Below are 27,477 nucleotides of genomic sequence, written 5' to 3'. Positions count from 1 at the left end.
CATGTATCTCCTCAAGTAGTTTAGAAGTCTCTTTTGCGTCAACACATCTTAGCAATCCCAAATCAGGAGTTCTTCTATACAAGTTTCCTCCGCTATGGAAAAAGTGATTGGACAATCACCAAAGTGTGCGTTTCTGAGTGTAGTTTGCATGCTCCGGATATTATCCTTTTGCCAAATACTCTTTGATGTCATGGAACCAAGGCTTCCCGTCTACTTATTCGTCGACGTGGGCACAATACGCTGATTGATTATGAATTCTCACTGGGATGGGATCATTGAAATTCTTGTCCGAATGTTGTATCTTGGATGACAAGGTGGCCAATGCATCGGCAAACTCATTCTGAATTCTGGGCACATGCTAGAACTCTATCTTCATGAACCTCTTTCTCATTTCTTGTACGTGGTGCAGATATGGAAATATCTTGGAATTCATGGTGGCCCAATCTCCTTGTACCTGGTGCACAAGCAGATCTGAATCGCCTATTACCAACAGCTCCTGAATATTCATGTCGATTGCCACATTGAGTCCTAGTATGCAGGATTTATACTCTGCCATGTTGTTGGTGTAGGGAAATCTTAGTTTAGCAGATACCGAATAATATTGATCTGTTTCTGATACCAAAACAACTCCGTGTCTCACTCATTTGAAATTTGCAGCTCAGTCGAAGAACATCCTCCAACTGTCATATGCTTCGGTAATATCCTCTCCTACGAATGACACATCTTCATCAGGAAAATACATTTTTAGGTGTTCGTATTCTCCTCCCACCATATTTTCAACAAGATAGTCTGCCAATGCTTGCCTTTTTGACCTCCTTTTGAGTTACGTAGACGATATCAAACACACTCAACGGTATTTGCCACTTGGCTAGCTTCCTAGCTGGCATGAGTTTCTAAAATATATACTTCAAAGGGTCTATCCTGGATATGAGGTATGTGGTATAGGCACAGAAATAATGCCTCAGCTTCTGGGCCGTCCAGGTCAAAGCACAGCAAATGCGTTCCAGTAGAAAGTATCATACTTCATAAGGTGTGATCTTTTTACTTAGGTAGTATATGGCTTGCTCCTTTCTCCCTGTCTCATCGTGTTGTCCCAGAACACATCTGAAGGCTCCATCCAATACAGATAGATAGAGTAGCAAAGGTCGTCCTGGCTCTGGCGGGACTAAGACCGGTGGTGTGGACAGGTACTCCTTTATTTTGTCGAAAGCTTTATGACAATCCTCGGTCCAGCTTGTTTTGGAATCTTTCCTCAGCATCTTGATGATGGGTTCACATATGACTGTGGATTGCGCTATGAAGCAAATGATATAGTTGAAACGTCATTGGAAGCTCATCACGTCATTTTTGCTCCTAGGTGGCGGTAACTCCTGAATAGCTTTGACTTTAGACAGATCCAGCTCGATCCCTTGATGAATGACAATGAATCCCAATAACTTTCTTGTGGGAACCCCGAATTCACACTTTGCGGGGTTCAGTTTCAAGTTGTACATCCTTAATCTGTCAAAGAACTTTCTCAAATACGCTATGTGATCCGTGGCCCTTTTAGATTTGATAATGACGTCGTCCACATACACCTCTATTTCTTTGTGTATCATAGCATGGAATATGGTTGTCATGGCCCTCATGTATGTAGCCCCAACATTTTTTAGACCAAATGGAATCATTTTGTAATAGTATACCCCCCCATGGTGTAATAAAAGTGGTTTTCTCTGCATCTTCTTCATCCATCCAGATCTGGTGATAACCTGCGAAGCAATTGACAAAGGATTGGAGCTCATTCTTGGCGCAACTATCGATCAGGATGTGTATGTTTGGTAGTAGAAAGTCGTCCTTGGGACTTGCTCTATTTATATATCGATAGTCAACACATACTTTGACTTTCCCATCTTTCTTCAGAGCTGGCACAATGTTGGCTAAACAGGTTGGGTACCCAACCACCCTGAGAACTTTGGCTTTGATCTACTTAGTAACTTCCTCCTTGATGTTCAGGCTCATATCTGGTTTGAACTTTCTGAGTTTCTGCTTAACTGGCGGACACATGGGATTAGTAGGCAACTTGTGAGCCACTATGGACGTGCTTAAACCGGGCATGTCATCATACGACCATGCGAAAATGTCCTCGTATTCCTTTAATAAATGAATATACTCCTTTTTCTCTATTGGTGACAAGTGAATGCTGATGCAAGTCTCCTTAACGGTCTCAGCGTCCCCCAAATTTACTGCTTCAGTTTCGTCCAGGTTGGACTTAGGCTTGTCTCAAAGTTTATAACGTTACTGATAACTTCCTCAGGTATCTCATCTTCTTCATCCGGATCACAATCCTCGTGTTGCATTGCCTCATTACATGTCACAGTCGCTGGTTCATTAGGAAAAGTAACAATAATGCTGTAGAAAGAAAAAAATATGGAACGTACCCAAGAATAGTCGCTGGTTCTTTAAAAACAAAATTACTGAAAATCTTAAATGCCTAGAGTGGCTATAAGAATAAAATCTGCTAAGCTACCCAGGAACTCGGCAGGCGCAGGATTGTGTGGCAGTCCAATTCCTAAGAACAACTACATTTTCCACAGTCTGAATAGCGAGGCCTTCTTCATTTTTCTCCTGAATTATTGCACTGCAGTCCATGTCTTCATCCTCCAAGAACAGATTCCTCAGCCTAGCTAATGCTTCTTCTTCTACATTTTCCTATATTGTGTCAGCTTGGTAAAAAGCTTGATCCAGATGTGGAACTGGTTGCTCGAGATGGTAATATGGTTCACGCCATGGAGGCGACCAATCATTATACTCTTGCCACATATACTGGTATCCGAGCCTGAAGGTAGCACCATGACGCTTCAGTTGTATCGGTTTAGTAATACCCTGGAGATTCTTCCCAAGCCCTTTTTCTGGGTTCATACCCAGACCATGCCAGTATGCTTTCTATTTTGCTACTCCACCATTTGTCTTTCTCAACGGCATTAACACGTTCTATGTGGTGATAGGTTTTCCCTCCTAACCTTCTTTTGTTTCCAATAAACGGGATGGTTTGACTAGTGTAAATGGGGTTACTCCCATCTCTGTGAATGATCACCTCTTGATGGTTCCAATCGAGTTTCATGGCTTCATGTAGTGTGGAAGACACAACCCCAGCGACATGTATCCATGGTCGGCCCAACACAAGATTGTATGAGGCTGATATGTCGAGCACCTGAAATTCAACGTCGAACCAAGTTGGCCCCACTTGTAGACAAATATTAATTTCCCCAATCGTGGCCCTTTGAGACCCATCGAAGGCTTTCACATTCATGCTTCCTGCCCATATTTCATGGAAATCTTTGCCCAATCTTTTCAGAGTATCCAACGGACAAATGTTGAGGCTTGACCCACTATCAATCAAGACCTTGGCGATGAATTTGTCTCCAAATTGCACTGTGATATGCTATGCTCGATTGTGATTCAACCCTTCAGGCGGCAACTCATCCTCGTGGAAGATTATTCTGTGACTTTCCAGCTCCTGCCCTACCATATTGGCCATCTCTTCGTAGGTGATATTGTTGGGTACATAAGCTTCACTCAACACCTTTATCAAAGAATTCTTGTGTGCCTCCGAATTTTGCAATAGTCATAGTATGGATATATGAACTGTGGTTTTGTTCAAATGATCAATGTCGGAGTATTCCCTTGCTTGTACTTTCTGCAAAGGTCATCTGGCCCTATTTCAATGATAGGATGCTTGGTAGCGGCATCCTTACTTGGTCCTCCCGAGTGTTCAGGTGTATAGATTCTCCCGGTCCTAGTCATTCTTTGTGCAACATCAGATTCCTCTTTCTTTCATAAAGAATGGATTCTATCCCCTTAGAGTGGGAATACCAGCATGCCCAAGAAGCACACAATAAACACGAAGACCCTGCGATGAACCCATCCCAAAGAAGTGATTGAGAAATTGTCATAAAAAATACGGTAAGAGCTGTTGTGACCATATCTTTAATAAAGGAAATCAAAAGGTATGAAGGAGTTTTTCAGGCACTCCAAATCATCATTTTTCTTCAACCCTATCATCTTAAGGAACCCTCTAGCAGTGCAATTTTTAAGTGCTAGCCGACCAGGGTTATACCAAGGCAACCCATCAATTCCCCCTATATCTTCTAGGAGGAGAGTCATTTCTATGTCTCCAAAACGGAAATAGCCTTCTCCTTATCCCAAAACAGAGTGGAAGCCTCAATTATCATCTTGTTTTGTTGAAGATCCAATAGTGATGGCAAATTACCCAAGACGCTTTTCATATGGTTTTGATCACTTGAGGGAAGATACCTCCACCAATCTATCAAAAGTGGAGGAATGCTACCGACCATACAGAATCTGGGGACTTCGTGCCTCATTTTCTGCAAAACAAAAGAGAGTTAGGTCCTTTCCCCTCTATGTTTGTATATTTATATAGTAATGATTAGCATATTGTCTCTTATTTTTCCAAATTAATGCACATAATCGTGGTTACGTCTGTTGGGATTATGGAAAACCCGATGGACTTTTGGACGAGGCTTGTCTTAAAGGGTTATTAAGCGGACAACATATTAACCCGACTAGGTTTGACCATGGTGCATGTACAATTCATTAGAGTAAGGCTGTTATAGAGGTCTAGACTGGGATCCTCAAGAGGATAACTTGAAGGAGAAAGGCACGGAACCGTCGAACACCTCGTTGATCGACTAGTTTTACCGCAAATACGCCTTTCCGAATTTAAAGGGTGATATATATGAAGAGCGCAAACACTCATCAAGCGTTTCTATAAGATTAATTATGCACGAGTGAAATATGATGTTGAGCATGATTTGTGCAGCAATAAATAACATGTTGTCAAGTATTTCCACGTAAAGAAAAAGATTAAATGCAGTATTTAAATAATTTAAAGATAGTTACAGAAAAGAAAATAGAGACAAGTTAGTTTTAGGAAAATAAAGAAATCATAAATGCTTGAAAATAGACAGTTAAATTCAAATAAGGGGAAAGGGTACAAGGGATAGAGCATGCTTGAACTAATAAACAAAAATAAGTTCGTTATAGTAAGATCCCAAAATATCCCCAGTAGAGTTGCCATGTCGTCATGCCCCCTTTTTCCCTCGCAGGAGTTCGGGTTTCGACATTCATGGGGGCAACAACTCGTTTCCTTTTTGGGAATTGGGTATTTGAAGAGTTGCCACCTAACGGATTATGGTGCATTAGGGCACCTAAAGTGATTAACTCATGTAACTAGTTTATAAATAACCTTTAGGGGAAGGTGTTAGGCACCCCTTGCGGTCTACAATGGTGGGTCCCGGCCGGACTTAAATTATGTAAATTAGTCATTTTAACAAGTAAGCAGTTTCAACACATATTTGCAAATTAGGGTAGTTTTCACATTATAAATACATATATGATCAAGGAAATTCATATAATGAAAGTAAGAGAGGTTTGGACAACATGCATATGTAAAAAAGGAAGTTTAGAGAATTTAAACATATATGTGAATTGGTAAAGGGAAGTCCTAACCTGATTAGCCTATAGGATCATACCCATGCAACAAATCCCGGTAATAACTCCTCAATGAGGGGCTACACGTGATATTAGCGTGCAGGTCATCATATCCTTTTACTACCCATTACCCTCCCCTTAGTGGTTATATAAGCGGGTTTAATTAATTACCTCTAAGCGTGCTGCTAATCGTCCCTTCCTTATGGTCATGGAAGAATTTAGGACCTCTAAATCTGGACAGTTCTAGACAACCTAAGGTTTTAAAAGGTAAAAATCTAGGCGACAAGAAAATAACATGTAGGACAAACAATTAGAAGGCTCATATTTACCTCCACAATTATATAGGCAAACAAACAACACGTCTAAAACACAGATTGTGGAGAGGTTTAGAAATCCTAAGAACATGATATCTAGATGAATGTTACAAATTCAAGATATGCATAAAGAAAGTGGCAGAATCCTAACCAGTTTGCCTACTGGTTTTATAGCCTGTTAAGACTGGATAATTTCACATATAAAATAGAACTGGTTTTACAATTTTAACACCCTAAGGCTTGCCTAAGTGGGTATATGCAGTCACGATTCTGGGGAACAGTTTGAAGTTCTTTTATCCTATAGGCATGCTTTCTAGTGACATTTAACAAGACACTGTATGAAGTTCCAATTTTAATACTTAAAGTAATGATAACACCCTATGGACATTAATTCTATCTCTAATAAGTGAAACTGCTATTAGTTCTCATTAGACGCACATACATGACTGATCCAGTACGACAACCAATTAAACCTACATGCATGATTTCTAAAGAGACATACTTGAATATATGTTGTAACGAAAAACTGAACCTTAATTATTTTATTTCCTATAGGTATGACGTCTAATCATGTAAAGTAAAGTAGGTAAAACTTATTTCAACCAACGCAACCCTATAGGCAGGTTATCTAACAAAATACATTTGAACCAAAATAAACCCTAAAGGCATGTTATCTACCCAGCTTTATCCACAGTACCATATTACTACCCTCCCTTTTTATTAGTCACCCCAATATCCGTTTACAATCAATTATTGCAGACCAATGATTGAATGAATTACATTAGTAAAATATAACATTACGCTATAGGGAGCCTGAAGTAGGCCCAAATCAAATCTTGGTGTACCAAGCCTTCAATAGTCTCAAATGCCGAGGATTTCATAGCCAAGTTCATGTCCAGGAAAAAAACCACACAAACATGATAATCACACACCGAACAAAACAAGATTTAGACATGTTAGATAAACAGTAGACAGACAGGAATAGTTGAGACATGCTAATTACATATTGAACAAGGCAGTATTAGGCATGTTAGGTAAAAAGGTGACAAGCAAGTACACTAATCACATATTGAACAAAGCAATATTAGGCATGCTAGATAAACAGTAAACCTAAGCAGGAATGAACTCATGACTGATAAACTAAGGCAGTAATAAAACACATAGGGCTTAGATTCTAAAATTTAATCAGAGGAATACTAGTTAGGAAAAAAGAGAACACAAGATGTATGATAAGTAGGATTTTAACATGTTTTATACCCATACTTGCCTGTTCTTTGAGTGTAATTTGCTACAAAATAGTCCCAAAATGCATACAGATTGCGCTTGATTGCAGGTTTGAGCTATAAAGTGACAAATCGTCAAAGATCGTCTCAAATCGGAGTGAAACCTGCTCAAGTGTCAAAGATCATTAAACTAAGGACATTCAGAATTTGGTGCAGACCGCACCATCATGTCATGCTGCCGCACCATAGGAGTCCAGAGACTGTGAAACTACAACTCAAGCTCATGCGGCCACGTCCCACTTCATGCGGCCCGCGTCTCACTCATGCGGCCGCATAATCTTGCTATGCGGTCGCGTCCAAAAAGTTCAGAGAATGTCATATTCTAGAAGCAAACCACGCGGCCGCATCCCACTTCATGCGGCCCGCGTCCCTCTCCATGCGGCCGCACTCTATGGTCATGCGGTCTGCGTCCAAAAAGTTCAGAGAAGCTGCCAAACAATTCATGCGGCTGCACAACAACTGTGCGGTCCGCGCCAATCTTCAAGCAGCCGCATTCCATCTTTGTGCGGTCCGCATCACCATCTTCAGAGAGCAAGATTCAGAGGTCAAGCAACCTAGTGCGGCCGCGTGCCAACTTTGTGCGGTCCACACTAACCCCGCAGGGGCATTTTTGTCCAGTTTTTCCAGTCCACTATAAATAGAACATTTTACCATTTTTAGGGAAGTTTTTGGTACATCTGATAGATGCTGCACTCGTGAGACTTATGTTTTGGCCTATCTTGGGCATTTTTAGCTTAGTTTCATCATAGATTATTATAGTTTAACATTAGCAATTAATTAATATGGTTGTTTCATCTTCTATTTCTTCATTTTCTTCTGTAATTATGTCTAGCTAAACCCATTAGCTAGGGTTGTGGCTCAACCCTAGTGTGGGTAATTAATGGGTGTATCTTCTTAATGATATATTGATATTGGGTGTTTGTTATTTGGGTTAATTTTATGGTTTAATTAATGATTATTTGTTGCAAACATTGATTCTAGCTTAGTGGGTCTTGACTCTTCTTGAGAAAGAGAGTCTATGACCCCAAAAATTGACCCAACAAGGAATTGGGGTGGACCCATGAGAAATGGAAGTCCCAATTAACGGGTTAAACCTCGAGAGAGTAATCACCCTACTTGAACCCTAGTTGCTTGGTCTAATTGGCCTACCCAATTGGTCTCGAGAGAGTCAATTCGGCAAAATCGCTCTCTCTACCGAGAGGTGTGAGAGTGGGTATAATTGTGCAACGGTTATAACATTGATCCCAAATATGTCAATCTATTATTAGTAGTCTCTACCCGTTAGTTAACCACCTAGGTGATGCCGCGACCCTAGTGCCTTTCTCTATATTAATCACAACTTAGAACATCTCTCTTTAGCATAAATTAGCCAAAATTTGTAGTTGATAATAGTAGTTAATAAACAAAAACCCCAAAAACCTTTAGAAGTACAATTAGGAGCAAGCACGCATTCCTAGTCTGAGCAAATACGCAACTCCATCCCAAGCTCCCTGTAGAAATTGACCCCGATACTACTAGTCGGGTATAAGTCTTAGCGCCCGCTCTTCCTACCGTTGTGTAAGGTTGAGTTTGCTGCGATCACTTTTTGGCACCGTTTCCGGGGAGTTTTGCGGTGTTGACTATTTGTGTAGCTAGTTTTGTGTTTTGCTTCTCTTTCCTTCTTAATTTCTAATTTTGTTTGTGTCGATCAATCAGGTACAATGGCTCTTAATGCATATGACCCTCTCAGCAATGTGATAGCGGGGGAGGAGGTAGAGGATCTAGAACAAGATGAGGTCTTACCTCAACTTCCACGGAGGGGCCGACATGTCAATATAAATGCAAATGAGAACAACTATATTCCAGACCCTCCTCCGGCACCACCGAGAGTGGCTCCCAGAGTTTTACCAAATCAAGGATACGACAGTGCTATTGTTCCTCCTCGCATCCGGGCGGGGAACTTTCAAATCACAAATGTTTATACTGACCTTGCTCGAGCAGAGAGGTTATTTCATGGGTGCCTCTAATCAAAATGCATACAAGCACTTGAAGGGGTTCGTGGATACATGTTGGGGTAGCAAGAAGACAAACGTGTCCGAGGATGCGTTGAGATTGAGGCTTTTCCAATTTTCTCTTCAGGGTAAAGCACTAGATTGGTTAGAAAGGCTACCCAATCATTCTGGATTGGTTAGAAAGGCTACCCAATCATTCTATTACAACATGGGATGAATTGGCGGACAAATTTATTGCCAAGTTCTTCTCTCCAAGTCATATGGCAGCTCTTCGGGATGAAATTCTAGATTTCAAGCAAGAGCCGACGGAACCTTTGCATGAGATATGGGAAAGATATAGAACAATGGTGAAAGAGTGCCCTAATAATGATATGACCGAGACTATGATTCAACAAACCTTTTATCGGGGCATCAACACCACAAATCAATGCATCGTGAACCAATTGGCCGGAGGGAACTTTATGAAACTTTCTTACCAAGAGGCGTGTGATGTACTGGATGAAATGGCCGACACCTCTTCGGCATGGAAAAACCGAGCAAACGTGCCCCAAGGTGACCCCACGGTCATCCATTTGCACAAGGAATTGCACGATCATGGCCAAGCTATCGCCGAGCTTACAACAACTATGAATCAATTGGCAAAGGTGCAATTGCAACAAGTCCAAAACCCGCACCAAGTCAACGCAATGGAAGGTGTTTCTATGTTGAAAATGAGGCAAAGAGGACAACAAACTCAAGGTAATTTTGAACAATATGACAACAACAATGTTGGTGGTGGTTATTCAAATGATTGCTATGATGATCAAAGCGAAGAAGTCTAATATGTCAACAACTATCAAGGGAATAGAGGTAACTCTTCAAATCAACAATGGCATCTTCAAGGTAATTGGGGCAATCAACAACAAGGCGGAGGTAATTGGAATAACAACAACCAAAACAACAATTGGGGTAATCAAGGCAACCAAGGAAATTGGCATGGTAGTAACAATAATTTGAGCAACAACAACAATCAAGGAAGGTGTAACAATAGCGGGAACCAAGGCAACTGGGGGCAAGGTTTTCAAAGGCCCCCCATGTACCAACAACCGAACAACCCACCCCCCTTTCCTTCTCAAGGTCCGAGTTCTTCCGAAAGCGAGATGGGGAGAATTGAAAGCATGTTCGAGGAAATGATGAAAAATAACCAAGATTCCGAGGCCCAACTAGCTTCGCATAACACATCTATCCGGAACTTGGAAGTGCAATTAGGCCAAATCTCTCAGTCTTTAAATACTCGCCCAAAGGGTGCTCTACCAAGTGATACGGTAGTAAACCCCAAGGGTGGGCATAATAATCATGTGATGGTGGTGACAACGCGAAGTGGAAGAGGCGGTGATGTGCATGCTTCAAGAGGAAACCTAGTTATAGTGGATGAAGATGAGTTACGAGATAATGAAATGCCTTTGGTAGTTGAAGATGTAGTTGAACCAAGTGTGAGAGATGATGTACGGATTGATGTTCATGAGGTTGAGGAGGAAACACAAGAGGCCGTGAACCCGTCTAGGGAACACGTGATTGATATGCCCGAGCCGGTGGTGCCCAAAGCCCAAGCACCCTTACCTCGACCTCCTCCGCCCTATCCGCAACGGTTGGCCAAGCAACAGGGTGACAACCAATTTAAGAAATTCATTGAGATGATGAAGAGTTTTACTATCAACGTGCCTTTGGTGGAGGCACTCGAGCAAATGTCAGGGTACGCAAAGTTCATGAAAGAGTTGGTTACAAAAAAAGAGATCAATGGAGTGTGAGACAATCAAGATGACCCATCAAGTGAGCGCAATTGTGTATTCTATGGCTCCGAAACTTGAGGACCCTTATGCATTCACTATCCCATGTACCATTGGAATTGCCGACTTTTCAAAAGCCCTTTATGACTTGGGGGCAAGTATCAATTTAATGCCATATTCGGTCTTCAAGACCTTGGGAATCGGACAACCTCGTCCAACTTCTATGAGGCTTCAAATGGCGGACCGGTCAATGAAGTGGCCTTTGGGGATTATTGATGATGTCCTTGTTCGTGTTGATAAGTTCATATTGTCGGCCGATTTCGTTATTTTGGATTGTGAGGTGGATTTTGAGGTGCCAATTATCCTTGGAAGACCTTTCCTAGCTACTGGGAAGGCTTTGGTAGATGTCGAGGCGGGAGAGTTGACCTTCCGAGTTGGTGATGAAAAAGTGGTGTTCCATGTGTACAAATCTATGAGGCAACTGAATAGCACCGAGGTGTGCTCGTTTGTTGACATTGTCACGGCGGTGATAGTGGATGACACAAGAGCAATGGTGAATATTGAGGACTCACTTGAAGCCGTGCTCTTGAACATGGATGTTGATGATGATGCTGGGAGAGTTGAATGTGTAAACGCTTTGCATGGTACGGGCTCGTATTCTTATGAGCCTAGGAAGTTATCCTTGGATCTTGAGAATCGCAAAACTCCCCCAACCAAGCCATCTATTGAGGAGCCGCCGGTGTTGGAGTTGAAACCACTTCCTCCTCACCTCAAGTATGAATACTTGGGCCCTAATTTCGCTTTTTCTGTTACTTTTTCGTCTTGGTTGACTAACGTGCAGGTTGACGCCACTTTGGCAGTTCTACAAAAGCGCAAGAGGGCGATCGGATGGACATTGGCGGATATTCGGGGTATAAGCCCCGCCTTTTGCATGCATAAGATCATTTTGGAGGAGGATGCGAGGCCCTCACTTGAACACCAAAGGATACTCAACGAAGCTATGCAAGAAGTGGTCAAGAAGGAAGTTATCAAGTGGCTTGACGTCGGTGTGGTGTATCCTATTTCTGACAGCTTATGGACTTCTCCGATGCAATGCGTACCGAAGAAGGGCAGGATGACTGTGGTAACCAATGTTAACAATGAGTTGATTCCTACTCGGACGGTGATGGGATGGAGAGTTTGTATGGAATATAGAAAGCTTAACAAGGTGACTCGAAAGGATCATTTCTCGTTGTCGTTCCTCGACTAAACGCTTGATCGTCTTGCGGGTCGGTCGTTCTATTGCTTTTTAGATGGGTATTCGGGGTACAATTAGATTCTCATCGCCCAGGAAGATCAGGAAAAGACGACCTTTACTTATCCCTACGGCACATTCGCATTTTCGAGGATGCTGTTTGGATTGTGTAATGCCCCAACGACCTTTCAATGATGTATGATGGCAATTTTCACCGATATGGTGGAAGATATATTGGAGGTCATTATGGATGATTTTAGGGTGGTGGGGGACTCCTTTGAAGAATGCTTGACAAATTTGGATCGTGTGTTGGCCTGATGTGAAGATACAAACCTAGCTCTCAATTGGGAAAATGCCATTTTATGGTAGAAGAGGGTATTGTATTGGGTCATAAGATTTTGAAGAGAGGTATTGAAGTTGACAAAGCCAAGATTGAAATCATTTCAAGGTTACCTCCCCCTACTTCTGTCAAAGGGGTGAGGAGCTTTTTGGGGCACGCGGGTTTCTACCGAAGGTTCATCAAAGATTTCTCTAAGGTAGTTAACCCGTTGTACAAGTTGTTAGAGAAGGAGGCCAAGTTTGTCTTTGATGAGAAATGCATGGAGGCGTTCGAGCTTCTAAAACACAAGTTGACAACTACCCCTATCATTACCGCACCCAATTGGAGCTTATCATTTGAGCTCATGTGCGACGCTAGTGATGTTGCAGTAGGGGCGGTCATGGGCAAAAGGATCAACAAGATGTTCCATCCGGTGTACTAATCAAGCAAGACGATGAATGAAGCTCAAAGAAACTATACAGTCACCGAGAAGGAGTTGCTAGCTATTGTGTTTGCCATGGAAATGTTCCGACCATACCTTATGGGGGCCAAAGTGATTATCCATACCGATCATGCCGCCCTTAGGTATTTGATGACCAAGAAAGATTAAAAAGCAAGGTTGATGAGATGGGTGCTACTTCTTCAAGAGTTTGATCTAGAAATTATGGACCGGAAAGGACGTGAAAATCAAGTGGCGGACCACTTGTCCCGCTTGGAGAAAGAGGGGAGGACTTCTGGCGGCCTTGAGATCAATGATGCATTCCCGGATGAACAACTCCTTACGGTATCTATGCATGATACGCCGTGGTTCGCCGATGTGGCAAATTATCTTGTGACCGGTATAATCCCGTATGATCTCTCTTCTAACCAAAGGAAGAAGCTCAAACGGGATAGTTTGGATTATTTTTGAGATGAGCCATATTTGTTCAATATTTGCACCGATGGTGTGATTCGCCGATGTGTCCCGGAAGAAGAACAATTGAGTATTTTGGAGGCTTGTCATTCCTCTCCCTATGGTGGCCATCATGGCGGGGTGAGGACGGCTTCTAAGGTGCTTAGTTGCGTTTTCTATTGGCCCTCCTTGTTTAAAGATGTCGGTGATTTTTCCAAGAGATGTGATGAATGCCAACGAGCCGGTGGGATTTCTAAAAAGGATGAGATGCCTCTCAACACAATTCTAGAGGTGGACATTTTTGATGCGTGGGGTATCGACTTTATGGGGCCGTTCGTGAATTCTTGTGGGAACACCTATATCTTGGTAGCGGTTGATTATGTGTCGAAATGGGTCAAAGCCATCGCTTTGCCCAACAATGAAGCTCGAAGTGTGGTGGCATTCTTGAAAAAGAGTATCTTCACAAGGTTTGGCACTCCACATGCTATCATTAGTGATGGTGGTTCTCATTTTTGCAACCGGGCTTTTGATTCATTGCTTGCCAAGTATGGTGTAAATCACAAGGTGAACACTCCTTATCATCCTCAAGCGAGTGGCCAAGTTGAGGTTTCCAACCGAGAGATCAAGAGTATTTTGTCCAAAACTGTCAATGCCAATAGGACCGATTGGTCGAAGAAACTAGATGATGCTCTTTGGGCCTATCGGACAGCTTACAAGACCCCGATTGGTATGTCTCTGTACCAGTAGGTGTTTGGCAAAGCTTGTCATCTTCCGGTTGAATTGGAGCATAAGGCAATGTGGGCCTTGAGAAAATTGAACTTATAATGGGATGTCGCTGCGAATCTCCGGGTTGAGCAACTCAATGAGCTAGATGAGTTTAGATTTCATGCCTACTCCAATGTGTCCTTGTACAAGGACAAGATGAAGTACCTTCACGATAAGTATTCCCGAGGGAAGGAATTCAAAGTTGGTGACATGGTCCTTCTTTTCAACTCCCGGTTGAGGTTATTCCCGGGAAAGCTTAAGTCTTAGTGGAGTGGTCCATTTGAAGTTGTTGGTGTAACCCTATTTGGAGCTATTGATCTCAAAAACAAAAATGGTGAAGTTTTCCGGGTCAATGGGCATCGTGTTAAGCATTACTTGGGAAAGTTTGATGACACCCCTATGGTGGCACTCATTCATTTGAAGTGACTTTGATGGTAACATGCGTCGTGCGGCGATGTTAAATCAAGCGCTTCTTGGGAGGCAACCCATGTCCCATGTCTTTTTCTTTCTTTTTGATTTCTATTGTAGATTAGGATTTTTGAGCTAATGGTTTATGAGATGTTGCAGGAATTGTGATTGAACCAGTGCAAAACAGCTGTGCAAAAAGTGCACAGTGACTGTGCGGCCGCAATCCCAGTTTATGTGGTCCGCACCGGCCAAAGAAAATATTGCCAAGTCTCTAAACTGTGTTCACGCGGCCGCGTCCCACTTTGTGCGGCCTGCGTGGTTCTCATGCGGCCGCAGCCCATCTCATGCGGTCCGCACGCCTTTGCTGCAACTATAGGTAAATGGTAAAGTTCAGTGCGGCCCGCAGTCGTGTTTATGCGGCCGCACTGGACGGTAATTGATGGGCCCCACTGTGTTTCCTATAAATAAACCATTAGGATCTTCAGTAGAACTTTTCGCCAAAATTAACCCCTGAGCCCTAAAAGTTACTGTTCACATTCAGAGACCCCTCTTAGTGTTAATATCAAGAGCATTTCTTCACTTTCCTGGTAACATATCTCTCACATTAGTCTTTACTTAGTATTAATTTAAACTTTATACATGTTCTCCTAGTCATAACTTCTTCGTTACTCTTTTTTTGTTCTTCGTCGTTTCATAATTAGAATAGTTTTATATTGTTCTTGTTGTTCTTTGAAATGATGGGCATGTTATAAATGAGTAGGGACAAAGTAGGATGCTAAAACGTGAAAGACTTGAGTTTTTTGTAAAACCCTAATTGACCCTGTAATTAAAGCCCAGTGCGGCCGCACCCCCTAATTATGCGGTCCGCATGCCTTTTACGCGGCCGCATCATTATGCTACGCGGTCCGCGTAAACCATGAACCTAAAGGTTAATTATCCCAGTGCGGCCGCATGCCCAGTTTGTGCGGTCCGCTCCATGCCCCACGCGGCCGCATCCCATGTTTGCGCGGTCCGCGTGGGTGAGGTTCAAAGGGCACCAGTTTTAATAGTATGGCCAATACGGCCGCATGACCAGTTTGTGCGGATTGCATTGGCCTCCATGCGGCTGCACCCCCTGTTTATGTGGTCCGCATAGTTCCTAATCAGACATGGTTTATTTCCTAACTTGGTTAGTGCGGTCCGCATGCCTTGTTTGTGCGGTCTACGCTGCTATCATCTGTTCTCTATCTGTATTTTTGCTCTGTACTGAAACTCTGCAATTGCCTGAACTAACAATGTTAGAATTATTTGTGTGCAGAAAATGGTTAAACAACGAGGGCGTGGAGCTAAACAACCCGGACGAAGAGTTGACCCCTCCTGGGGAGGTAAAGCAAAATTGAAGAAACTCACTCCCCAATCAAAACTAAAAACAAGAAAGCAAGTGGTGTGTGATGAGGAGCAGTCGGGGAGTAAGTACCTCCCCTCCCATGATGTCTCAACTGATTTGGGGAAAGCCCCCGCAGGCCCAGCTAATGCTCCAACTGTTATACAACTTGAGTCGTCTGAGGGCTCAGAAGCAGGCAGTGCCAAATACTCCACCTCCCCCACAACTTCAGAATCCAGGGAGGGTGCAGAAGATAAAAACAAGAGTGATGAGGAGGTCCCGGACAGTAGGGTACTTAGAGTTGGGGGAATTGAAAGAACTAGAAACCTAGTTGTATGGCAGGACAAATTTATCTGCGAGGTGGCCTTTCATAAATTTCGGGAAGTGTGGCCCAAGAAGAAGGTGATTCTAGAAACAAGTATAGTCACCCGGGATTTGTTACCCTACCTTCCCCGAGTCCATGAACAATTTCTTACTAGAGTGGGGTGGGATTTCTTTAAGGATGAGCTGGTCAATGCAAATGAACATATGGTGAAGGAATTCTACAGCAATGTGGCCCACACAAAAGAAGGGTCAATTGCAACCAAAGTGCGGGATAAGAAGATAGTGTTCTCGGGAAAGCCTTTGAACGAGTATTTGGGTTTCAATGACGAGGATGACTCTCAGTACAGAGAGAAGTTAGCATTGAAAGAGGAAGCTCATCCTTGGGTGGCACAGTCCTTAGCTCAGCCGGGTACTATTCTGGAGTGGATTCAGGTGGGGAAGAAAATACTGCGAAAGGACCTCAATTTTGAGATGAGAGGATGGTTAACTTTTGTAAAGAACGGGTTGGACCCTTCGTCCCATGACCAGACCATTCCAATCGCCCGAGCAGTTCTCATTGCATCCATCATGGCAGGTTTCCCCATCAATGTGTGGAATGTTATGTATAGTGTGATCACTTCCATTGGCATTGATACGGACAGAAACTACCCCTACCCGAACACCCTAACAATGTACTTTGAAGATGAAAAGGTGAAAAAATACCCTTTCAATGTTGGAGTCAGTCCGGTGTCCCCGTTCTCATGGTTTAATATTCAAGGGTCGGACAACCCTAAGGGGGATAAGAAGGGAAAAGCATCCACCTCTGCCCCGACTGGCCAATCTGAGGAGGCAGTTGCTGTAGAGGCTTCTATTGAGCCACCTACTCCTGCTGCCACTACTGTTCTGGACATCCCATCCTCCTCTGCAGGTCCCAGTTCTTCAACTGGCCCAGTGGTTCCCACATCCAAATCCAACCCCCTCACGACCCAGCAGTTAGCAAAGACATTGGCTAGTTTGAACAAATGGATGTCAGTCTCGACATCCAAGTTGTCCACTTTGGCAACCACAGTTGTGGCCCAGTCTGTTCCAGCCACCGTTGAGATTTCTCCGTCCATTGAGGAGACATTGAAGACACTCTTGGCCAACCAGGAGAAGATTTTGGCTACTCAGGCTGCCTTGACAAAGGCAGTTGATGCACAGGGCAAAGCTCTAAAAGAGCTTGCCAGAAAACACAAGAAGATGAGAAAATCCACGGCTTCTAAGAAAGAGGTGAAGGAGCTCCGAGCTGAGGTTGACAAGCTAAAGGCAGACCAGCTGCCTTTAGACTTGTTTTGTGATGAGTCAGCACCTCCACCAGCAGTAGTTGTACAGGAGCCACAACAGGAGGAGGAGCCTAGGCACCCAAGGAAGAAGAGGAAGCTTTCTAGCACTAAGGGTGTTGTGATAGAGGTAGCACAGGTTTAGGAGGATACTTTCAGTGCTCCACCAAATGTTCAGCCGATTCATGACCTGACCCCTGTCCCAGCAGTAGAGCAGCAGCAGGCCGGGAACCAGTCTGAGGTTCACACCGGTACAGAGGACCAGGGGACCACTGATCAGCCCATGACGACGGATCAGGCTTGAGGAGCCACTCTATATCATTTCTCTGTTTATATGCTTATTTTGGTAGTTGGCATTGGGGATAATGCCAGCTTTTATTCCTGGGGGTGCGCCCTACTATTTTGTATTTTGATGGTTGATACATTTGAGTTGACTGTACATATTTATTTGACTCTTAGCTTATGTTGCTAGTTGATAGTTGGCATGTACATAACTTTTCATTCTAGTTACTTTTTTACTTTATGTACATATTCATTCCCCCCCCCCCCCGTTGTATATTCTACTCCTCTATTGTACATATTCATTAGATTTTTTTATTTTCGTTAAAATTTTTCGTTTTTAGTTTCATAGCAGGCTCGTAACCTTTTTGTTTTGTGTTGGCGTTTGCTATAAGCCCTTGGTTTTCTTAATGCCACATTTCTATCCAAGGGTAGAGTGTTGTGCGAATCGGGTCGCTCTTCCCAATGAGAGATAGCGTGACAACCTTCTTGAGTCCATTTTTTTTTTTTTTTTTGATTTTCAAGTTTTGCAGTCAAAGGTACCTCAGGCAAAGCTTCACTTGGGCCTAACACATTTGCCTTTGATCCCATGGTCAAAGACATAATGTTGTGCTTAGGATGGTGAAAGTCGTGGCCTTGAGACTCTTGTGTTGACCAAACAGTCATCATGTGGTCGTATTGGACCATTGTGCGCTTGAATCATAACTAAGGTCGTTGTGGGCCCTCGACTCGATATCTTTAGCAATCCATGAGAGTGTGTGGTGAGAATTCAATTTGCGAGTCCAAGTCCCGAGCCGATGGTCTAGAACTTGCCCCGAATGTTTGTTGAGGCGAAATCCTAGGTGAAATTTGGCTTGAGAAGTGATTGTAGGCTCTCCTTGATCCAAAATGCTAAGATTGAACAATTCCATGACCTACCAATGAAATGATCCCTAGTTAACCCTTTTGAGCCTTGAACCTTCTTCTTTCAAGAACCAAAGCTACAAGCCTATACCCGTTCTTAATGATACCCTCTCTTGGCACCCAAATCTTCCCTTGAGTAGATGGAAAATATCTAAGTTTGGGGGGAGACAAGAAAGGAAACAATGTGGTAAAAGGTACAAAAGCAAAAAGAAAAGAAAGGTAATGACCAAAAAAAAAAGAAACAAAAAGAAAGACCTAATTGAATAAGGTCAAAAAGGGATTCAAAGAAAACAAAAGTGAAAAGGGTGTGGAAAAAGTAGAAAAAGGAGAAATGTGTTGAATTGCATAAGAAAGGGTGACAATGTGTCTCTCTAACCCCTTGAAAAAGAAGTGAATACTCAAATGAGTCAAGAAAGTGTGCCAAAATGAATCAAAAGAAGTGTTTAAGGGAAGATTGAACCCACTTGAACAAAAATATGTCATACCCTTACCCAAAAGCCTTCACAATGACTCCACAAAAGCCCTACATGATTTTGAGTTGAAGGGAACCTACATTAGGGGATACTTACATAAGGGGTAAACATATGGTACTTAGAGCCGGACTTGTGGCCTCTTCCTTGAGAGAAATGAGTGAAAATCCATCAACCTCGGTTTGTGTGTCAATACTTTAAAAGGTGAGGTTCACTTAGGGAGAGTTGAGGATGTGTGAGTTTGGGTTGCACAATGGCCAAAGTAATTGAGAAAAGTTCTTTGATGAAATGTGTCAACTCTTGATGCTCTTGTGTCACACTCGATCCACAAGTTTTCAAAGTTTAAATGTGTTAATGATGCATTCGCATTGAGGGCAATTGTTAGTCCCAATTGATGCTTGTTGAGGTTACTTTAGGATAAGCTGAAATTGCTTGGATGTTACCTTTGAGGGGTGGGTCTTGTTTTGTTTGCTTGAGGACAAGCAAAGGTTTAAGTTTGGGGGAGTTGGTAAGTAGGATTTTAACATGTTTTATACCCATACTTGTCTGCGCTTTGAGTGTAATTTGCTACAAAATAGTCCCAAAATGCTTACAGATTGCGCTTGATTACAGGTTTGAGCTATAAAGTGACAAATCGTCAAAGATCGGCTCAAATCGGAGCAAAACCTGCTCAAGTGTCAATGATCATTAAAGTAAGGGCATTCAGAATTTGGTGCGGACTGCACCATCATGTCATGCGGCCGCACCATAGTAGTTCAGAGACTGTGAAACTACAAGTCATGCTCATGCGGCCGCGCCCCACTTCATGCGGCCCGCGTCTCACTCATGCGGCCGCACAATCTTGCTATGCGATCGCGTCCAAAAAGTTTAGAGAGTATCATATTCCAGAAGCAAACCACGCGGCCGCATCCCACTTCATGTGGCACGCATCCCTCTCCATGCGGCCGCACTCTATGGTCACGCGGTCCGCGTCCAAGAATTCATGCGGCTGCACAACAACTTTGTGCGGTCCGCGCCAGTCTTCATACGCCTGCATTACATCTTTGTGCGGTCCGCATCACCATCTTCAGAGAGTAAGATTCAGAGGTCAAGCAACCTAGTGCGGCCGGGTGCCAACTTTGTGCGGTCCGCACTAACCCCGCAAGGGCATTTTTGTCCAGTTTTTCCAGTCCACTATAAATAGAACATTTTACCATTTTTAGGGAAGTTTTTGGTACATCTGATAGATGCTGCACTCGTGAGACTTATGTTTTGGCCTATCTTGAGCATTTTTAGCTTAGTTTCATCATAGATTATTGTCGTTTAACATTAGCAATTAATTAATATGGTTGTTTCATCTTCTATTTCTTCATTCTCTTCTATAATTATGTCTAGCTACCCCCATTAGCTAGGGTTTTGGCTCAACCCTAGTGTGGGTAATTAATGGGTGTAGCTTCTTAATTATAGATTGATATTGGGTGTTTGTTATTTGGGTTAATTTTAAGGTTTAATTAAGGATTGTTGGGTGCAAACATTGATTCTAGCTTAGTGGGTCTTGACTCTTCTTGAGAAAGAGAGCCTATGACCCCAAAAATTGACCCAACAAGGAATTGGGGTGGACCCATGAGAAATGGAAATCCCAATTAACTGGTTAAACCTCGAGAGAGTAATCACCCTACTTGAACCTTAGTTGCTTGGTCTAATTGGTCTACCCTATTGGTCTTGAGAGAGTCAATTGGGCAAAATCGCTCTCTCTACCGAGAGGTGTGAGAGTGGGTATAATTGTGCAACGGTTATAACATTAATCCAAAATATGTCAATATATTATTTGTAGTCTCTACCCGTTAGTTAACCACCTAGGTGATGACGCGACCCTAGTGCCTTTCTCTATATTAATCACAACTTAGAACATCTCTCTTTAGCATAAATCAGCCTAAATTTGTAGTTAATAATAGTAGTTATCAAACAAAACCCCAAAACTTTTAAAAGTACAATTAGGAGCAAGCACGCATTCCTAGTCTGAGCAAATACACAACTCCATCCCAAGTTCCCTGTGGAAACTGACCCCGATACCACTATTCGGGTAAAAGTCTTAGTGCCCGCTCTTCCTACCGTTGTGTAAGGTTGAGTTTACTGCGATCAATGTACAACAGGTGTTGTGCAGTTTCTAGCCTTGGCTTACAGTTGACAAGACTAATGAAGATCACAAGTAGCAGAAAGAACAGAGAGATTTTTAGAGTGTAAGAGTAATAGTGAACTAATGTTCGTCTTGAAATGAGAGTAGAGGAGAGTATATATAGCAGTTTAGGAGTGGAGCAGAATAATGTAAAAGAAATCAAATCTCAGCAATTAGGGGAATTACAAAATCAATCATGCACGCAATTAGCGTAGTCTTCCTTCAATTAAGGAAGACTACTCAATGGTTAAAGGACATGAGACACTTAAGGAAAGAAAATCAAATAAGACCTGAGTAAAGAGGTAAACAAAGAGAAGTTTAATTAAGGAAATAATCGTGAAGAATTAGTAACATTACAGGTAATAAGTTTATAAGAATAATTAGAGTCATAAACAAGGGAATAAATCAAGAATCAGCACATAAGTTTTAACCAAGTAAATCAATAAATCGAAATTCAGAATAGTACTCATTTAAAAAGAGGGAAAATATCAGTTTCCACAAATAAACGAGTAAGCTAAACAAAACTTCATAAACACACATAAATTAGCCAAGAGATCGACTCAGAAACCCTAGCAGAGATGAACTAGGGCAAAAGTCACATGATATCGAATTAGACGAAGAAAAATCATGAAAGTTAAATCACAGAAATAAACAATGTAACAGGTAGCATGGAAAGACTCAGAATCGGAGCAAAAAATGTAAGAAATTGGGGCTTTACTTTAAGTCGACTAAGGTTCAAACAATATTAACATAAATCAGTCAGTAATACTTAAGAACCACGATTAAATACTTGAAAATCAGAAAGGCTTTGAAAAAGGTGAGTTCAGTAGGCCCTAGTTTTTAGGAAAAATAAAGAATCGATCAAAACCCATAAGACCTTCATGAAAACATGTGAAATAGACTCGATTCATCTCAGATCTAGATAGATTTGAGAAGATCAAAGGATAGAATAGGGTTTTTTTAGAAGGCAACGGAGTCGAGCATAGACTAAAGAAATCATGGATTCAAGATAAAATGAATATCTTACTCAAAATCAAGCCAAATAGCCTGAAATAGGCAAGAAAACCCCAAGGTGTAAACAGACCGCCTAGGTCTCTTGAGGATCTTCTCAAGGATCCAAGAAATGGAGATTCTATGGCAAGCAGGAGGCCGATGTAGGCCTGAGATGATAGAGAAACATCGTAGAACAGAGGGCTAAGCCGGTGACGGCGTTTGGATATTAGGGTATAGGTAGAGAGCATTTGAGAGAGGAAGGGAATAGATGACGACGTGGAAGGGTGGGAAATGATTAGGGTTTGGGGGTGTAGGTTAGTTTAATTATGGTAAGGGTAAATGTGGACCATTGATCAAAATGATCAACAGCCAGGATAGTTCGGGGTATTGGGTCGGGTAGGCTTAAATTGGGTTAGGGTCAGATGGGATTTGGGTCTGGGTAGATTTGGGCTGGTGTGGGATTACAAATTGGGCTATCTAATTGGATAAATCTGAAAATAAGAGGGCCATTTATTAAATTCCCTTTTAATTGATAAAACAATTTTAAAAAATAACTGATAGGTTGTAAAAGAGCTGAAGAACGGAGACTAAATTCCCATAGGAAATGATGTACCTGACCAAACGGTCGAGCAAAACGTGTCTGCATAAGCCGGGCTTACGGAAACACAACGACATGTACTTACTCCAAGCAATCAAAGAATATTGCCAAAAGCGTCTCGTACTCCAAAGAAAATTTATCATGTTCACAGCAAGGATCCCTCCATCGAGTACGTCCTGAAATACTCGGAGACTAGCATCAACAATTTGATACCCGCATCACCTCAGGGTTAGAACTCTATGTTCATATGTCCTCAATGAGGCAACTCTGAACTCACGAGTAACGGCCTTCGAGCCTAAACAAACTCAATGACTCGGAGACTGTCATCGGTCGCCACTCACTTAAAACCCCGAGGCCGTAATACCCCGAGTGGGAAAACTCGGTCTAGCAACATAGCAACAAAATTTGTAAGACCTCAACAGGCATGACAAAACTATAAGACCTCAACAGGCACGAAAAAACTGTAAGACCTCAACAGGCATGACAAAACTGTAAGACCTCAACAGGCATGAAAATACTGTAAGACCTCAATAGGCATGAAAAATTTGTAAGACCTTACTACAGGCATAAATCTCGATCATGAAGTTTAGGCTATATGTCGTATTTGTAAGACTCCTAAAAGGGCATAATCTCGATGTAGACGCCTAAACTACCACACTCGAGATAAAAAATGGCTCCGTCCAAACACAAATGACTATGGTCAATATGCTTCACCAGCCAAATTAACGCAAATCGGGGACGCCCGACCGTCGCTATGAAATCACAAGCCATTACTTCGAATCTACTTCGAAAAGAATCGGTTAAAATAGTCTACCCCTACCAGGCAAACGAGCTTTGACCATGTCAGCTCCAAATCACAAGGCTTCGAGCTACTCAGCCTATGAGCTAAACCTTTCGAGGTGCTCGAACATTGCCACTAATGACTTGAAATCGAGAAACTTCCCGAACCAATGACGGTTCAGGGAAAATTATTTCAAAAAGTCCTGAGCGAGAGGAAAACAAAGCCTATATATGCCTAAGGGCAAAAGCGTAAGAGCCATTGTCGCCAGCAAAACGAGCCTCAGGGCCACATACCAAAAGGTCGCAACGACCAAAATCGCAAGAACCACTGTCGGTAGCTTAAAATTTGAAAACTTGAGGGTCAAAGTGAGCTCGAGTCGTACCCCGATTCAGAGACCGGATACAAAATAGTTAACTATACATGCCTAAGGGCATAGCGTAAGAGCCATCATCACCAGCTTCACAAGCCTCAGGTCCACATTCCCAAAAGGTTGCTTCAACCCAAGGCGTAAGAGCCACTGTCGCCAGCACAAAAAGAAATGGGGGTCAATTGAGCTTAAGTCGCAACCTGACTAGGAGACTGGACCCAAAATAGTTAAAGTGCAAATGGCCAAGGGCAAGGCATAAGAGCCATTGTCTCCCGCCCATGCAGACACAAATGTTTGAGGGTCGAGTAGGGTCGAGTAGGCTCGAGTCAAAACTTGACACGGAGACTAAACCCAAAACAGTTGAGCAAAGCATAAGAGCTCTAACACTAGTTTGCGCTAAAGGCCGCATCAACCGAGCGTGTAAGAGCCTCCGGGCCTGCCTTATGAGCCTCAGGGCCATATTACAAATCTAAGGATTATACCCAACTCCGAAACCGGTCCGCCTGATCGAGAGCTAAGCAGAAAGGGGTACAAAAGAAACAAAACCTTGAGTTCTTTGTTATATACAAAGTGTGAAAAGGTACAATTCCAATCTACAAACTAGAAGGTATCGCCTTCGAAGGGGCAAAATCTATGCCCCGTCCCCGAGGGCAACGACCTGTCAGCCTCGTCTTCACTCTCCTCAACATCAGGCAGAAGTGATCGAGAATCACAACTTGGTATGTGAAATACATAATACGCACGGCCACAGGACCAAAGATTGCCATCAGCTCCGAAAGAAAATAGCCAAGCTACTCAATAAAAATCACCGCCAAGAAATTTTGAGCGATCGGGCTCGAGTTCAGTTCCTAGTAAGAAAGGTGGCCAAGAAGAACGAAGCAAATGGGTTGTGACATATTACCATGATGGTGGAGGAGCGACGAAACTTTCCAGGAACTTGTAAAGATGAGGATAAAAATGTACGTCGCCAGAGGAAAACGGACTCAGGGACACATATCCGAAGATACCCTCGCATTCGGCGAGAAAGGCTCCGAAACCTCACCCCAACCTCATAACAACGCACTAGTAACCTTCATCCTCATTTGATTCATTTCGAATAAAACGTGTGCTCATGAATTCAGGTGACTCGACCAATATTATCGGGTCGAGAGTGATAGAGCAGCTCGGACTTCCAGACCAAATCACCCCCGCCTCTCAAATCTTCGGCGGATTCAACACGGCGATCGAAACAACGAGAGAAGAGATCATTCTCTTAGTCAGTATGCTTGGCGCATACCGGAATGCCAAATTTTATGTCGTCAAAGGAGACGCAAGGTATAAATGCCTTATTCAGACGGTCGTGAATGCACCGCATGAAGGCGTTACCGTGCCCTCTTCGCCAAATGATAATATCCCCAGCAAAGAACGGAATTAAAATCGTCGACGTGGAGCAGCATGTGGCAAGGGAAGTGTTTGCGTTATGTAATATAGTGCCGACATCAATATCTCTAATGTCAAAAAAGTCAAAGGGTAATCAAACCATGTCTTCGGCTAAGCCCGATTAAACACAGCGGAGGGCCGTACAGAGCCTTCGTTCCAAAAAAATAGGGACACGTCGGACCTCGGAACATCGCCTGCACACCCCACGATAAGGTAAGACCATCTCCCTCCTGCGTTACTTTACACTAACCCATATTCAGGCACCCGGTCAGGGCGTTCGAAAGTGTTAACTCAACTCGAAGATCTCAAGGCCTTAATGGCACCCATTGCACTATTTCCCTTAGGCCGAGCTTTCGTCCCAAAGAAGGTTTCACCGGCAAGATTCTTAACGGGGCGATGCGCTGCATAAGGAGGATCCGACAAGCTCGTAGGGCTTCTTTTGCAATCAACACCGAACATTGGAGGGCGCCCCCTTTGAGAGGCCATCCTCTTGGAAGAGCTAGAGAACGGAGACTAAATTCCAATAAGAAATGATGTACCGGACCAAACGGTCGAGCGAACCGTGTCCGCATAAGCCGGCCTTATGGCAACACAACGTCATGTACTTTCTCCAAGCAATCAAAGAATATCTTTCGCCAAAAGCATCTCGTACTCCAAAGAAAATTTAGCATGTTCACAGCAAGGATCCCTCCATCGAGTATGTCCCAAAATACTCTGAGACTAGCATCAACAATTGGATACCCGCATGACCTCAGGGTCCGAACTCCATGCTCATAAGTCCTCAATGAGGCAACTCCGAACTCATGAGTAACGACCTTCGAGCCTAAACAAACTCGATGACTCGGAGACTCTAGCCGGTCGCCACTCACTTAAAATCTCGAGGCCGTAAGACCCTGAGTGGGAAAACTAGGTCTAGCAGATCTATTTAACATAGCAACAAAATCTGTAAGACCTCAACAGGCATGACAAAACTGTAAGACCTCAACAGGTATGAAAAAACAGTAAGACCTCAATAGGCATGACAAAACTGTAAGACCTCAACATGCATGAAAAACTGGAAGACCTCAACAGGCATGAAAAATTTGTAAGACCTTACTACAGGCATAAAACTCGATCCCGAAGTTTACACTATATGTCGCATTTGTAAGACTCCCGAAAGGGAATACCCTAGATGTAGTTGCCTAAACTACCACACTCGGGATAAAAAATGGCTTCGGCCAAACACAAATGACTACGGGTAATACGGCTGCACCAGGCAAATTAATTCGGGGACGCCCGACCGTCGCTATAAAATCACATGTCATTACATCGAATCTACTTTGAAAAGAACCGGTTAAAACAGGCTACCTGTTACACCCCATCTTTTCGTACGTAAAAGTATGCCATAAGCAATTTGGTGGAAAGTATGCCATAAGCAATTTGGTGGAAGCTCGGAAATGAGATATTGCATACCGCATTTTTCGTACGTTAAAGTTTCATCGTAAGTTAATCGACGTAAGTTCGGGAATGAGATAAATTTAAGATTATAGGCATCTTATGCTATTTCAAACAAATAATGACTAAATTCGTGAAGGTGAGAAGGTAAGCAAATCGAAGAAAAAGAATTTCGTCGAAGTATGGCATTTCGTAATAAAATTTGGCCCGAGCTAAAATACCCGGTATTTATGGACTAGTACCACACAAGGTACACCATGGCCATAATAGTAAGGTGTATAAGGTGTTTTAAAAATAAGTAGAATTTTAAGTAATTTGAGATAATTTTCAATTTTGCGGGTTATTGGTTAATTATCGGAACACGACACATTACCTAATTAACTAATAAGTTGGATAAAGATTAAATTTACCCTACCCCACGTGGCAGCCCTCCCATTCCAATAGTGTGACTCTTGAATTGAATGGAAAGGTGGCAACCATTTGCGCAAGCTGTTGGCAACAAATGAGAATTTCATTAAGATAGATAGATTCTCCTATCATTTTTGGAGCCATTGACATGAGGTAAAGAGAATGGATAGAAAAGGGACATGAAGACGGGAGCCAAAACGTTTAATTTTACGTATAACAATAC

At 42.7% G+C, this 27,477-nt stretch overlaps 1 protein-coding gene across 2 annotated transcripts in view; it reads left to right on the top strand.

Moving 5' to 3' along the window:
• LOC142181618 (uncharacterized) overlaps positions 1–18,001 on the top strand; it is a 33,370-nt gene extending 15,369 nt beyond the window's left edge. Inside the window, exon 2 of one of the 2 annotated variants that reach the window (XR_012710377.1) lies at positions 7,138–8,003. Coding sequence is in view for 1 of the 2 variants with exons in the window: in XM_075254782.1 (XP_075110883.1) it covers positions 15,763–17,592 (1,830 nt within the window). In the remaining variant the exon portion in view is untranslated. Of the gene's footprint in view, positions 1–7,137; positions 8,004–15,759 lie in introns of those variants that run through there. The other variant, XM_075254782.1, reaches the window with a different exon arrangement.
• Positions 18,002–27,477: the final 9,476 nt, after the last annotated feature.

This window comes from Nicotiana tabacum, chromosome 6 (genome assembly GCF_000715075.1).
Source record: "Nicotiana tabacum cultivar K326 chromosome 6, ASM71507v2, whole genome shotgun sequence".
In the NCBI taxonomy this organism is placed as follows: domain Eukaryota; kingdom Viridiplantae; phylum Streptophyta; class Magnoliopsida; order Solanales; family Solanaceae; genus Nicotiana; species Nicotiana tabacum.
This window is presented reverse-complemented; position numbering and strand designations above follow the sequence as displayed.